The sequence below is a fragment of the Sturnira hondurensis genome, unplaced genomic scaffold (genome assembly GCF_014824575.4).
Source record: "Sturnira hondurensis isolate 20B ecotype Veracruz unplaced genomic scaffold, ASM1482457v3 Scaffold0006413, whole genome shotgun sequence".
NCBI classification, from domain to species: Eukaryota; Metazoa; Chordata; class Mammalia; order Chiroptera; family Phyllostomidae; genus Sturnira; species Sturnira hondurensis.
In genome coordinates this window covers 6,401,847-6,415,490 of record NW_028079044.1, presented here as the reverse complement: position 1 = coordinate 6,415,490, position 13,644 = coordinate 6,401,847, and the positions used below count along the sequence as shown (strand labels likewise).

Here is a 13,644-nt window from a genome sequence, read left to right as displayed (position 1 = left end):
TTTGGGTTACCTAGTACTGACCAGCTTTGAGGTAATTGAGAGAGAGAGGCAGAATCACATTAGTCAGTTCGGATGGAGAAACTGGTGTGATTTCATCCCTCATCCACCTGTTCACCACTCTAATAGATAAGAGGGAAAAAGAAGATGGGTAAGGAAAGAGTTCTAGTATAGTTTCTACTCAATTAAAAGAGCAAAACTAAACCCTTCAAAAGTAGAACTTAACATGTGTTATTCCACCAAATGATGGGCCTAAAAAAACAGGTCGGGAAGAAACAGGCCTGCAAGAAACAGGTCGGGACATTGGCTGGCACAGTGTTGGGTACACAAGAGGGGTGCAGTTGTATTTGTTGGTGAGTCCCTTCATTCCTAAAGCATCAGTTAAACATAACACAACTCTGGCCAGCTGCTTCCAGGTCACTCTCCTCTGCACATACTACTTTCAAGAATAGTCTCCACTGGAACAACCAAGTTAACTTTTGTGAAATTATCTTTTTAAAAGGTGTAACCATTAGTCAGGTAGATGAAGAAACATTTTCTGTATTTGCACCAACACCCAGTGCTATGCATGAAGCAAAAGACTTCATTACTGAAATCTGCAAAGATGATGTAAGTATAGATCTTATAACAGTTGTCTTTTCTTTTTGTTGTTTTCTTAATGAATCTTATGGCTTATTTTCCACTTACAGCAAGAGCAGCAATTAGAATTTGGAGCAGTATATACCGCCACAATAACTGAAATCAGGTAATATCAAGTAGTGAGTATACTGTGCGGATTTTTTTAACAGAATGTGTATTAAAACCATGTTAACTTCATATATGTTTGCTTTATTTACTTGGAAATTATGTTTAGATTATACATCAGTTACCATATAATTAATTATTTCAAGATATTTTCTACACTAGTTTGTAGATTTCAGTAACATGGTTCTGTGATTATAATTATATTAATAGATTCTTCTGTCTGTATTGTTTAGTCAGATTTCTCATCTTTTTAATTTTCCCAGTAAACAGTTCACAAACCCAAAACAGACCTAACAATATTTCCTTTTTCTTTCTTTCTGTATTTAATGCCTATATAGCACATTTTGTTTTACCAGATGGAAGAATTGGATTAAAAAGAGAAATTTAATCTAGTATGAATAGTCAAAGAAATTTGAAATGAACAATAAAAGGCAGTGGGATGATTTAATGTCACAAGCGATTAAATTAGAAAATGGAATAGCTTATTGTAGATTATAGAATATAAGAGAAATGTTTAAATAAGTATCCCAGTTTATCTACCCCCCCCTTTCTTAAGTCACTATTTAATAGGTTGATGGTAAATCTTAAATTCTTTGTCATCTCAAATTTTCCTGGAAATACTATGAAGTACAGCAAAAGAATATATATTCTAAAAACCTTTCACTGCACATTTTCTATTATCTCTTCTCTGTTCTCTGATACACAAATATTTAAATACAGGGTATATTTTCAGTTGAGAAACGTAAGTATCCCTTTTAGATAATCATAACTTTTTATAGTTATAGAAACATGTACCAATTCATTATGTTATACACCTTAAACTTATACAGTGTTACATGTCAATTATATCTCAATAAAACTAGAGAAAAAAGAAAGAAAAAAATCATATACTGGAGAGATTTTTTTTTCATTTTGTTCTCTCGTGTAATGTAATCACAGTTTGATTATCAGTAAGTAGATATATAGATATATAATGTTTTAACCAGGCCTATTTCCTTTTTTTAGAGACATTGGAGTAATGGTTAAACTATATCCAAATATGACTCCGGTACTACTTCATAACTCACAACTTGATCAGCGAAAGGTAAAAAAAATTTTAGGACATTTGCTTTTTAAAACTGCCTTAAAATAATTGGTAAAATTTCCTAGGTTGATGAAAACTGTACACTGTGTCTATTACTTACCTCATTTAGAAAACCAAAAATGATAAAGATGCTGCTAAAAAAGGTTTTACATTGTTTACCACAGATAATTTGCTTCTCTTTCCATGATGAAATAGAAACACCCTTGAACGTGTTTTGCCAGAATGACATCTAGAGTTAACACATGACAGTTGCTTAAAATAGTTAAAACTCTGTTTACCCAATTTTTGTGACCAGCCAATTATGAGGGCAAGATCATTCTTAAGAGGTTTTTAAATTTAATCTTTGTTATAATTCATAGGTGTAATAGGAAAATATTCAGGAAAACTATGGAGGCAGGGGAATAGTAAGTGTCTCTTTTACGATATAGTAAAATGTAAAACTATAGAGAGTCCGAGGTTCAATTCCCAGTCAGGGCACATGCCTGGGTTGCAGGCTGGTTCCCTGCAAGCCAACTCCCAGCAGGGGATGCACGAAAGGCAACCATACATTGATGTTTCTCTCCCTCTCTCCCTCCCCTCTAAAGATACATACATACATACATACATACATAAAATCTTTAAAAAAAAAACCTATAGAGAGTCAAATAGTGTGTTACTAGCCCAGAAATAGACAATCCATGAAACAGGAAAAAAAGAAAAGAAATAAACCAAGTTATCTCCTGGTGATCAGGATGCTCACAAAACTGGTTGATTTTAATCACAAATTAGAGGAACAAGTGAAGGCTAAACTAATTGAAATGAAGGGAAATGCACAGGAAACCAATAGTGATGGAAAGGAAACTGGGACTCAAATCAAGGGAGTGGACGAGAAGGAAGAAACAACCAAACAGAAAAGAAGGAAAAAACAAGAATTCCAAGCAAAAAAAAAAACCAGGACATCTTTAAACGTTCCAACATCCCAATTATAGGGGTACCAGAAGGGGAAGAGGAACAGCCACGAGTGGAAAACTTTTTTTTTAAAGATTTTATTTATTTATCTTTAGAGGGGAAGGGAAGGAGAGAAGGAGAGAGAAATATCAATGTACGGTTGCCTCTCCTGCGTCCCCTGCTGGGAACTGGCCTGCAACCCAGGCATGTGCCCTGACTGGGAATCGAACCGTGATCGTGGGGTTTGCAGGCCCGTACTCAATCCACTGAGCTACACCAGCCAGGGCAGTGGAAAACTTATTTGAACAAATAATAAAGGAGAACTTCCCCAGTCTGGAAAAGGAAACAGACTTTCGGGAAATCCAGGAAGCTTAGAGAGTTCCAAAGAAGTTGGACCCAAGACAGAACACACCAAGACACATCATAATTACATTAGCCAAGATGAAAATGAAGGAGAGAATCCTAGAAGCAGCAAGAGATAACGGGACAGTCACCTACAAAGGAGTTCCCATCAGACTGTCAGCTGATTTCTCAAAAGAGACCTTACAGGCCAGAATGGGCTGGAAAGATGTATTCCAAATCATGAAAGCCAAGGACCTACAGCCAAGATTGCTCTATCCAGCAAAGCTTTCATTTAGAATGGAAGGACAGATAAAGTGCTTCTCAGATAAGGTCAAGTTCAAGGAGTTCATCATTACCAAGCCCTTATTATATGAAAGGTTAAAGGGACTTCTCTAAGAAAAAGAAGATAAAAATATGAACAGTGAAAGGACAGCAAACTCACAGATAATAACAACCACACCTAAAACAAAAGCAAGCCAAGAGGACAGCTAGATCGGGAGCAGAATCATAGAAATGGAGATCACATGGAGGGTTAGCAACAGGGGAGTGGGAGGAGGAGGAGGAGAAGGGGGGAGAAGGTGCAGAGAATAGCATAGACAGTAGGTAGAAAATAGGGGGGAGGGCAGGAATACTATGGGAAATACGGAATCTAAAGAACTTGTGACACGTGGTTATAAACTAAGGAGGGGAGAATAGTAGGGGAGGGGTGTGCAGGGTGGAGGAGTGAAGGGGAGGAATGGGACAACTGTAATGGCATAGCCAATAAAATATTTTTTTAAATAAATAAATAAATATTTTGTTTTTAAAAAATACATGCTAAACATAAGCATTGTATTTTCAGGCAGGGAAAAATCATTGATTATTCAATAAATTGTATTGATACAGCTGGTTATCATAAAGCAGATTCTCCACTCTTTTTAACCCAAAATCCCATCTACATCAAGAAGCTAAATGTAAAAAATAAATAAGGCAATGAAAGAAAAAGAAAATTGGGTCATGGGTGACTATTGAGGGAGGACTAGAATATTTTAATAATCTTGGAACCAGTAAACTATTTCTCAGCACAGCAAATCCAAAAATGTAAATAAATTGGTAAAATTAGGCCTCCTGATTTTTTAACTATATGTCAAAATTACCATAAGTTTGAAAGACAAGCAACAATTTAAAGAAAAAGTGCTTGTAACATATAAAGAGTTTCATATTTACAAAGGGCTTATGTAGGTCAGGAAAAAACATGAGTATCACTAAGAAAATGAGCAAAGAACATGGACAGACATCATTTTTCTAAAAGCCAACCAACACATTCTTTGTTTTAAATTATATTTTATTGATTACACTGTTACAGTTGTCCCAGTTTTTTCAGATTACACTGTTGCCCCAACCACCCAGCACCTCCCACTCCCTCGGGCTGTCCCCATACCTTTGTTTATGTGCATTTTATGGGTCATGCACATAAGTTCTGTAGCTACTCCATTTCATATACTGTATTTTACATCCCCATAGCTATTCTCTGCCTACAGGTTATACTGCTTAATCCCCTAACCTATTCACCCATTCCTCTAAACCCCCAACCTTGTGGCAACCTTCAAAAAGCTTTCCACATCCATGATTGTGTCTGTTTATCTTGTTTGCTTAGTTTTCTTTTTTGATTCCATTGTTGATAGGTATGTTTTTTGCTATTTCATGTTCATAGTTTTGATCTTTTTCTTAAATGAGTCCCTTTAATATTTCATATACTAATGGTTTGGTGATGATAAACCCCTTTATTAATTTTTCTTGACTAGGGAGGTCTTTATCTGCCCTTGAATTCTAAATGATACCTTTGCTGGGTAGACCAGTCTTGGCATAAGTCCCTGTCACTGATGACTTTGAATATTTCTTGCCAGTCCCTTCTAGCCAGCAAAGTTTCTTTGGAGCAATCAGTTGACAGTCTTATGGGGACTCACCTTTTGGGGAATTAACTATTTTCCTCTTTCTGCTTTTAAGGTTCTCCCTTACACTGACTGGTGTGGTTCAATGGATTAAGCACCAGCCTGTGAGCCAAAAGGTTGTTTGGGGAACATGCCTCGGTTGTGGGCCAGGACCCCAGTTGGGGGCATGTGAGAGGCACTCAAATCGATGTTTCTCTCCTCTCTTTCTCCTCCCTTTCCCTCACACCAAAAATAAATGAATAAAATCTTTAAAAAGATATCTCTTCATCTTTAACCTTTGGCATTTTAGATTTTATTTATTTTCAGAGAGAGGGGGAGGGAGGGAGAAAGAAAAGGAAAGAAACATCATTGTGTGTGATTAGTTGCCTCTCACTTACCACAAACTGGGGATCTGGCCCACAAGCCAGGCATGTGCCCTGACTCAGAATCGAACTAGCGACCTTTTGTTTCACAAGTTAGCACTCAGTCCAATGAGCCACACCAGCCAGGGCCTTTTGCATTTTAATTATGATTTGTCTTTGTGTGAACCTGTTTGCATCCATCTTGTTTGGGACTCTCTTTGCTTCCTGGACTTGCATGTCTATTTCCTTCACCAAATTAGGGAAGGTTTCTTTCATTATTCTTTCAGGTAGATTTCCAATTTCTTGCTCTTTTTCTTCTCCTTCTGGCACCCCTAGGGTGTGAATGTTGACATGTTTATAGTTGTCCCAGAGGCTCCTTAACACTATCCTTGCTTTTTAGAATTTTTTCCTTCTTGTTCTGATACGTTGTTTTTTGTTTCCTTCTGTTCCATATACATTGATTTGATTCTTGGCTTCATTCATTCTACTATTGACTCCTGTAAAATGTTCTTTATTTACATTAGTATATCCTTCATTTCTGCCTGGATCTTTTTTATGCTGCTGAGGTCCTCACTAAGTTCCTTGAGCATCCTTATAACCAGTTTTTGAACTTGGTATCTAGTAGCTTGCTTGTCTCCATTTTGTTTAGTTCTCTTTCTGGAATTTTGTGGGGGGGGGTTTCTCTCATATGAGCCATATTTGTTTGTCTCATTTTGGCAGCACCCCTGTGTTTGTTTCTATATATTAGATAGAGCTGCTTTGACTCTGTGTCTTGGTAGTATGGCCTAATGTAGTAGGTGTCCTGTAGAGTCCCGTGGCACAGCCTCCCCTTTCACCAAGGTTCACCCTTCATGTGGGCTGAGTACACCCGCTTCTTATAGTTGAGCCTTGAATGCTGTTGGCAGGTCAATGGGAGGATTTACCCAGGCCAGTCAGTTGCAAGAAGTGGCTGTGACTACTGACCATCAGCCTCCAGCTTCTGTGGAGGATCAGCTGTGCAGGGGCAGGGTGGTGGTGTTCTGACATGGTCTGTAGCTGTCCACTGGTTGCACAAGGTCTGGGGTTTCTCAGGGGGTGTAGGCCAGGTTCAGCCACCATCTGTGTTTTGCCTGGGGCCATCCAGCATGTGCTACCAAGTAATTTACAAATGGCTGCTATTTGTGCTAGGCCTGGGACTGCTTATCCAGAAGTATAGGAGCTTTGGGCTCACTGACTAGCCATTGCTTGTTTGAGAGGATTTAGTAAGATGTGAAGCCAGAGCCCAGACCAGGCATTCATATGGAAGTGCCATTGTTAACAGCTTGGGTAGGCCCAAAATTTGGTGTGGCAGAGCCTCAGAGATTCATCATGGTGGAGCCAACCATGTAGAGCCTCATGTATGACCCCTGCCTGCTGGTTCTGTGGCTCTTTGAGGGGAAGGCTCAGAAAAGGAATAGTGGCCTCTGCCCACCTTTCCATCTGGAAGAAAGCTGCCCCCCAGATCTTTCCCTGATGCCAGACACTTCAGTTCCTCCTTGTAAGCCACTGGTGCCTTTCAGGCTGCTACCCTAGTGCTACAGCTCAAAGGGAGAATCTGAGTAAGAGTGTGCAGGCCCTTTTAGAGAAACAACTTGGGATTCCAGTAATTCCTTTACCAACTCAAACCCTGCTGGTGAACAGCCAGAAGTTATGGGGACATATCTTCCTAGCACTGGAACCCTGGGGTGAGGGGCCTAGTGTGGGAATGACACTCCTTGTTCCCAAGACATCCCTCCTGAATTTTTATCCACCACAGTTGAAAATTCCCTGTGTGGCCGAGAAGTGCATAAGAAATGGACATTTTCACACACTGTTGACAGGAATGTAAATTGGGACAGACTTTGGAAGGTATTTGCTAAATGTGTGCAAGTACCTTTGGACCTAGGAGTTCCACATAGGTCTTTGTTCTGAGAGGACAATTAGCGTAGATGAATACATAATCATTGTCAACACTGCAATTTATCTTTTTCTCAACTTTTTATTTTGAAAAATATATTAAACAGCCATGTACCTTTCACTTATAGTTACCAATTATTAATATTTGCAACACTGGAATTTAAAACAAATTAAGGGACCATATATAGGGGGCTGGTTGTATAAATTGTATCATTTGAATACTCAACTGTAATTTTTCATTTATTAACATAAAATTTGCTCAACATATTGAGCAAAACAACAAGCTCAGAAAGCTCCATTTTTCCAAATGCAGTACAGACACTAAATAAGGAGGCATTTAAAAAGGCTGGAATGTTAATAATAGTTTATAAGTAGAAGGGTTTTAGGTGATTATCACTATCATCTGAATACTCCTGTATTATTTTAAGTCTTTATAATTATGATTTTATAATCAGAAAAACCAATAAAACTATTTTCCACTTGGGGAAAAAAATGTATACTATCATAGATATTAAGTTATTATGCATGACAACTAATAGATTCAACATGTTCTCTTTCAGATTCAACATCCCACTGCCCTAGGATTAGAAGTTGGCCAAACAATTCAGGTACCTGTATTCAACCTTTTAGCCTTAGCATTGTAAATTATACTTGAATCTTCAATTATTTCAAAAAACTGAATCAATCCAATCAACATCTGTGATTTATGTTATTTTTATGCTGTGCTGCTTCTTTAACCTTGGAGTTGCTTAAACATTAAGGATTTAAGACAATTCTTCTCAAGGACCTTCCCATTTAGTTAGAATAATAGTCCCCCTTAGAGCTTTTAAAAATACATGAGCAGGTCAATGATGGCTATGCAGAATCAGTGATTTAGAGACAGGACATGACAGCCCTGACAAATATAACTTTGTTGAAGGTCTTAAATGTCATATTTAAGGAGTTGAGACTCTGATTGCTTTTACTCTGCTTGGGGCTAAAAGTTTTTGAGTTTGATAAAAGCCATGTTGTTCAGTTCTAGAATAACAAAATTGACCTTTTATAGTCTTTACAAGTAGGTGAAAGAACTTATGCTGGCATGGGTGTTTTTTGGCCATACTACATTTTGTTCCAATTATGCCTAATACCTATGATCTGAGTAACTATGACTTATGATTTATTCCCAGTCCATAATCTCATTCTTCAAGTAGCTTATTGGGAAAGGTGAGAACTAAGACATAATATCTCTGTATAAGAATAGTTTGGTTTGGTTTGGTTTAACATCATAAGGGATTTAAAAACTGCCACATTTCTCCCTTTCATTGTCTAAGGTCAAGCCAAGTGACCTCCAGTCTGATAATCCTTTGAGCAGTAGACTGAGTGACCTAAGTATAAGCCTGTACAGTTTGTAGCACAATTAGGCTCAGAAAGCCTTGGTCTAGAATTATTCACTATGACTTTCACTGTTATCACTGTTGTTCCAGTATAGGGACCAGCCCTGGAGAGAGTAAGAAGGCACAGATAAGTCTAACAAACTATTATAATTAGACAAATAATGCCCATATCTCTTCCTTTTTTATAATCACTACTTAAGCAAATTATATACAGGGTCTGGCACAAATAACACCCCTTTTTTATGAGTTGGTAATCTGTACCAAACCTTGTATTACAAAATCATAAGCATGTAATTCTATAACATGACAATATCACACTCAAGCACACCATATGACATTTTAGGTGAGATGTTCGAATAGCTTTCTCATATAAGACATTCACATACCCTACCAACTACACTAAGCAAGCCTTACAATATAATTCTACAGTAATATCATCAGTGAATTTGTTCCAAATTCTGTCTTTCAGTTCATCAGTGTTGCAGGGTTCAGTCTTGTACACAAGATCTTTAAGGACACTCCACAAAAAGAAATCAGGCAGAGTTAGGTCTGGGGATTGAGCTGGCTACTCCAGTGGCTCTCATGGCCCTATCCATCTCCCTTCAAAATGCATCCCTAGCCATTCTCTGACACTCAACACACGTAGTGTGCTGTCCTGCTGGAAGTCATCATGTTCAATTCTAGGCCCCAATTCTGTTTTTAGGACATGTAGGTAATTATTCTGATCAACATTACCATCAAAGAACACTGGTCCAATAATACCTGTGACTGATACTGCCACCCACACTGTTACCCCTGGTAAGTTTATGTTTCTCTAAAATAATGTATGGATTCACACTGTTCCAATGCACACAATTATGGCTACTGATATGACTCTTCAATTTGAATGTAGTCTCATCCAACTACCATACCTTGGAAAGTTCTCATCCTCACATAATTTGACCAAAGATCTTTCACACAATTCTACCCTTCTGTCTGAATCCCCATCATGTAAGTTGTCCAGCAACCTTCAAACACTTCTGTCACTAATACTGAGTTCCCCTGACAGATGCTTACTGGATTTTTGAGGTCTTTGTAACAGTGATGCCTGTAATTCAGTAGCCTTTTCTTCTGTCATCGCTAAAACTTGTCTTTGTGATCTTTTGGCATTATGCACAAAAATGTTTGCCTCGGCCCTGGCTGGTGTAGCTCAGTGGATTGAGCGCAGGCCTGTGAACCACACGATTGTGGTTCGATTCCCAGTCAGGGCACATGCCTGGGTTGCAAGCCAGTTCCCGGCAGGGGACTCACGAGAGGCAACCATACATTGATATTTCTCTCCTTCTCTCCTTCCCTTCCACTCTAAAAATAAATAAATAAAATAAAATAAATGTTTGCCTCAAACTTGCTGATCAGACTTGTGATGTTACCACTCTGTACGAGTCATATGCCAAATTCTTCACGTAACAAACAAGTGTTTGCTGCTCCATTGCACTGGTTTTGATAGTATAGTTTCACTGCTCTCACTTGCTGTTCCCTTGTCAGTTGATGGGCAATTTTACTTTGGGGAACCTGGAACACAAAGATTACTAAGGTTGCTAAGACAACACGTCCATTTATACTATGCTATACCACTTTAAGAAAAGGTGTTACTTCTGCCAGACCCTATATATAGATAGGGTCTGCATATACCCTCACTTAGCACTGAGCTATGCTTTCAATGAACAAGTAAAAACAGTAATCAGTGCCTTATTTGTACCATATAACTTTAAATATCTTTTAACTTGGATGTCGGTCAATGTGCAGTAACTTAAATTTGTTTAACACAGGTGAAATACTTTGGACGTGATCCAGCTGATGGAAGAATGAGGCTTTCTCGCAAAGTGCTGCAGTCTCCAGCTACAACCGTTGTCAAAACTCTAAGTGACAGAAGTAGTATTGTAATGGGAGAATCTGTTTCACAGTCATCATCTAATTCTTCCCCATGATATATTTTTAAGGAGAATTAACTCTAGAGTGATAATCTGTAGAACAAAATTTCAGTAGTATCTTCTAATGTATAGATTTATATGTAACTATAAATACATTATGATTTATATTAAAATGCTTATTGTACATGTGCTATTTTTTTATTTCAAGAATAATCTATATTTCCTTATTTATATTACAAATCAAATATTAAAAGTAAACCATTTATACATCTTAGAGAATATTACTACCTTTTATTTCCTATAATTCTGAAACATCTGAAAACTTAGAAATAATAGATCACATATATTACTATAATGTATCTCTTCCCACATATTTACTCTTGGTCATCTTATGGCTCACATCTTTGCCCAATTTTACTTGCCTACAAATATTTCACAGGCTGGAACTTGTCATATTCAAAGCCAGTGCCTGTTTCTTAATCCAGTTACCAGATATAGCAAGGAGTTGAGGGAGCTCATTTGATGTTCTTAAGGATATTTTGCCTTCCAAATTGGTCATAAAACTATAAATGTAGTACAGTTAATACTATAAATTGGGACTTCCGGCCAAAATGGAGGCATAGGTGGAAACACTGTGCCCCCTCCCACAACTAAATTTAAAGACAGCGGAATTTTAGAAACAAATGCAGCCAAAGCAGTGAAAACTGAACTGTACAGAAGTCCGACAACAACAAACCACTCAGCCAGACCAGTAAGAGGGGCGGAGTCAAAGGTGGAGTGGGGTCAGGCTGGAAAGACCTTTCAGTCCGACCGACCCAGGACGGGAGGCAGACAGACTGGAGGCAGCCAGCCTTTCACATGCACAGTTCAAAATACTGGTGATCAGGATGCTCACAGAACTCGTTGATTTTAGCCACAAATTAGAGGAACATGAAGGCTAATGATTGAAATAAAGGGAAATGCACAGGAAACCAATAGTGATGGAAAGGAAACTGGGACTCAAATCAAGGGAGTAAACCAGAAGGAAGAAAGAAACAACCAAACAGAAAAGAAGAAAGAAACAATTCAAAAAAATGAGGAGAGGCTTAGAAACCTCCAGGGCATCTTTAAACGTTCCAACATCCGAATTATAGGGGTACCAGAAGGGGAAGAGGAACAGCCATCAGTGGAAAACTTATTTGAATAAATAATAAAGGAGAACTTCCCCAGTCTAGCAAAAGAAATAGACTTCCAGGAAATCCCGGAAGCTCAGAGAGTTCCAAAGAAGTTGGACCCAAGAAGGAACATACCAAGGCATATCATAATTACATTAGCCAAGATGAAAATGAAGGAGAAAATTCTAGAAGCAACAAGAGATAAGGGGACAGTCACCTACAAAGGCATTCCCATCAGACTGTCAGCTGATTTCTCCAAAGATACCTTACAGGCAAGAAGGGGCTGGAAAGAAGTATTCCAAGTCATGAAATCCAAAGACATCCATCCAAGTCATGAAATCCAAAGACATCCAAGATTGCTCTATCCAGCAAAGCTTTCATTTAGAATATAAGGGCATATACAGTGCTTCTCAGGTAAGGTCAAGTTCAAGGAGTTCATCATCACCAAGCCCTTATTATATGAAATGTTAAAGGGACTTACCTAAGAAAAGATAAAAATATGAACAGTGAAAGGACAGCAAACTCACAATTAACCACATCTAAAACAAAAGCAATCTAAGAGGACAGCTAGATCAGGAGCTAAACCATAGAAATGGAGATCACATGGAGGGTTAGCAACAGGGGAGTGGGAGGAGGAGAATGGGGAAAAGGTTCAGAGAATAAGTAGCATAGACAGTAGGTAGAAAATAGATGGGGGAGGGCAGGAATACTATGGGAAATACAGAATCTAAAGAACTTGTGACACATGGACATGAACTAAAGGGGGCAAATGGTGGGGGAGGAGTGTGCAGGGTGGAGGGGAGTGAAGGGGGGGAAATGGGACAACTATAATGGCATAATCAATAAAATAATATTTTTAAAAATACTATAAATTGGATCCTAACTAGAATGAGGTAGTAGATTTCCAAATTTAGAAAACATTTAAGAAATACATAAAAAGCATTGACTCATCAAATAGACTAGAATCATATTTTGATTTTATAAGAGATGGAGGAATCATGATTTTCAGTTAATGATTGAAAGTCATATACAGAGGCTGTTGCTATAATTATTAATAACAACTGTTCACTCATCATTTAATATGCCACATTATAATTCCACAAAGTGGCTCAGAGAAGTCATAATATAAATACTTTTATAAATCTGGTATATTATTTACAAATTCAGGACCCAGGGCTAACTAGTTTGCAAAATACAAAAAAATGTAACAGCCAAGGATTTTTTTTTAATGTATTTAAGTCAGTAAACATTGATTATACATTTACAGTATGTAAAATAGCATGTTAGGCAGTACTGATATACTTTCTGAAATACTGAAGACTAACTGAAAAGTGAAAGATTAAACTATATGCTGTGTACATGTGATCTTTTTTATAATTTTTATTCTTTGCTTTCTATCATCCTTAATGACAGAATATAATTTGTCACTTTCCTATTTTTCAGAGGGACTCCCCAACTGCTAATATGGGAAAATGAAGCAAGTTGGTTTTGTTTTTTAAATATCTCATTGATTATGCTATTACATTTGTCCCAATTGTTCCCTCTTTGCCCCCCTCCAAACAGTTCCCATTCCCTCCAGCATTCCTCCCCACTTAGTTCATGTCCATGGGCCATGTATATAAGTTCTTTGGCTACTCCATTTCCTATACTGTTTTTAACATCCCCCCCGTCTATTTTGTACCTACCAATTTGTGCTCCTTAATCCCTGTACCTTTCCCCCCATACTCTCCCTTCCCCTACAAATGATCTCTGTATCTATGATTTTGCTCCTATTCTGGTTATTTGCTTAGTTTGTTTTTATAGATTCAGTTGCTAGTAGTTTTGAATTTGTTGCCATTTTAATGTTCATAATTTTGACCTTCTTTTTCTTAAATAAGTCCCTTTAACATTTCATGTAAAAATGGCTTGGTGATGATGAACTCCGTGA

The 13,644-nt window shown here is 37.8% G+C and overlaps 1 protein-coding gene across 1 annotated transcript in view; it reads left to right on the top strand.

Moving 5' to 3' along the window:
• The window catches only part of PNPT1 (polyribonucleotide nucleotidyltransferase 1), a 52,329-nt gene extending 41,571 nt beyond the window's left edge, over positions 1-10,758 (top strand). The window contains exons 24-28 of the mRNA XM_037047951.1: positions 500-606; positions 687-742; positions 1,747-1,825; positions 7,841-7,888; positions 10,462-10,758. Coding sequence (XP_036903846.1) covers positions 500-606; positions 687-742; positions 1,747-1,825; positions 7,841-7,888; positions 10,462-10,620 — 449 coding nt within the window. The 3' untranslated portion in view covers positions 10,621-10,758. The remainder of the gene's footprint in view (positions 1-499; positions 607-686; positions 743-1,746; positions 1,826-7,840; positions 7,889-10,461) is intronic.
• The last annotated feature ends 2,886 nt before the right edge of the window (positions 10,759-13,644 follow it).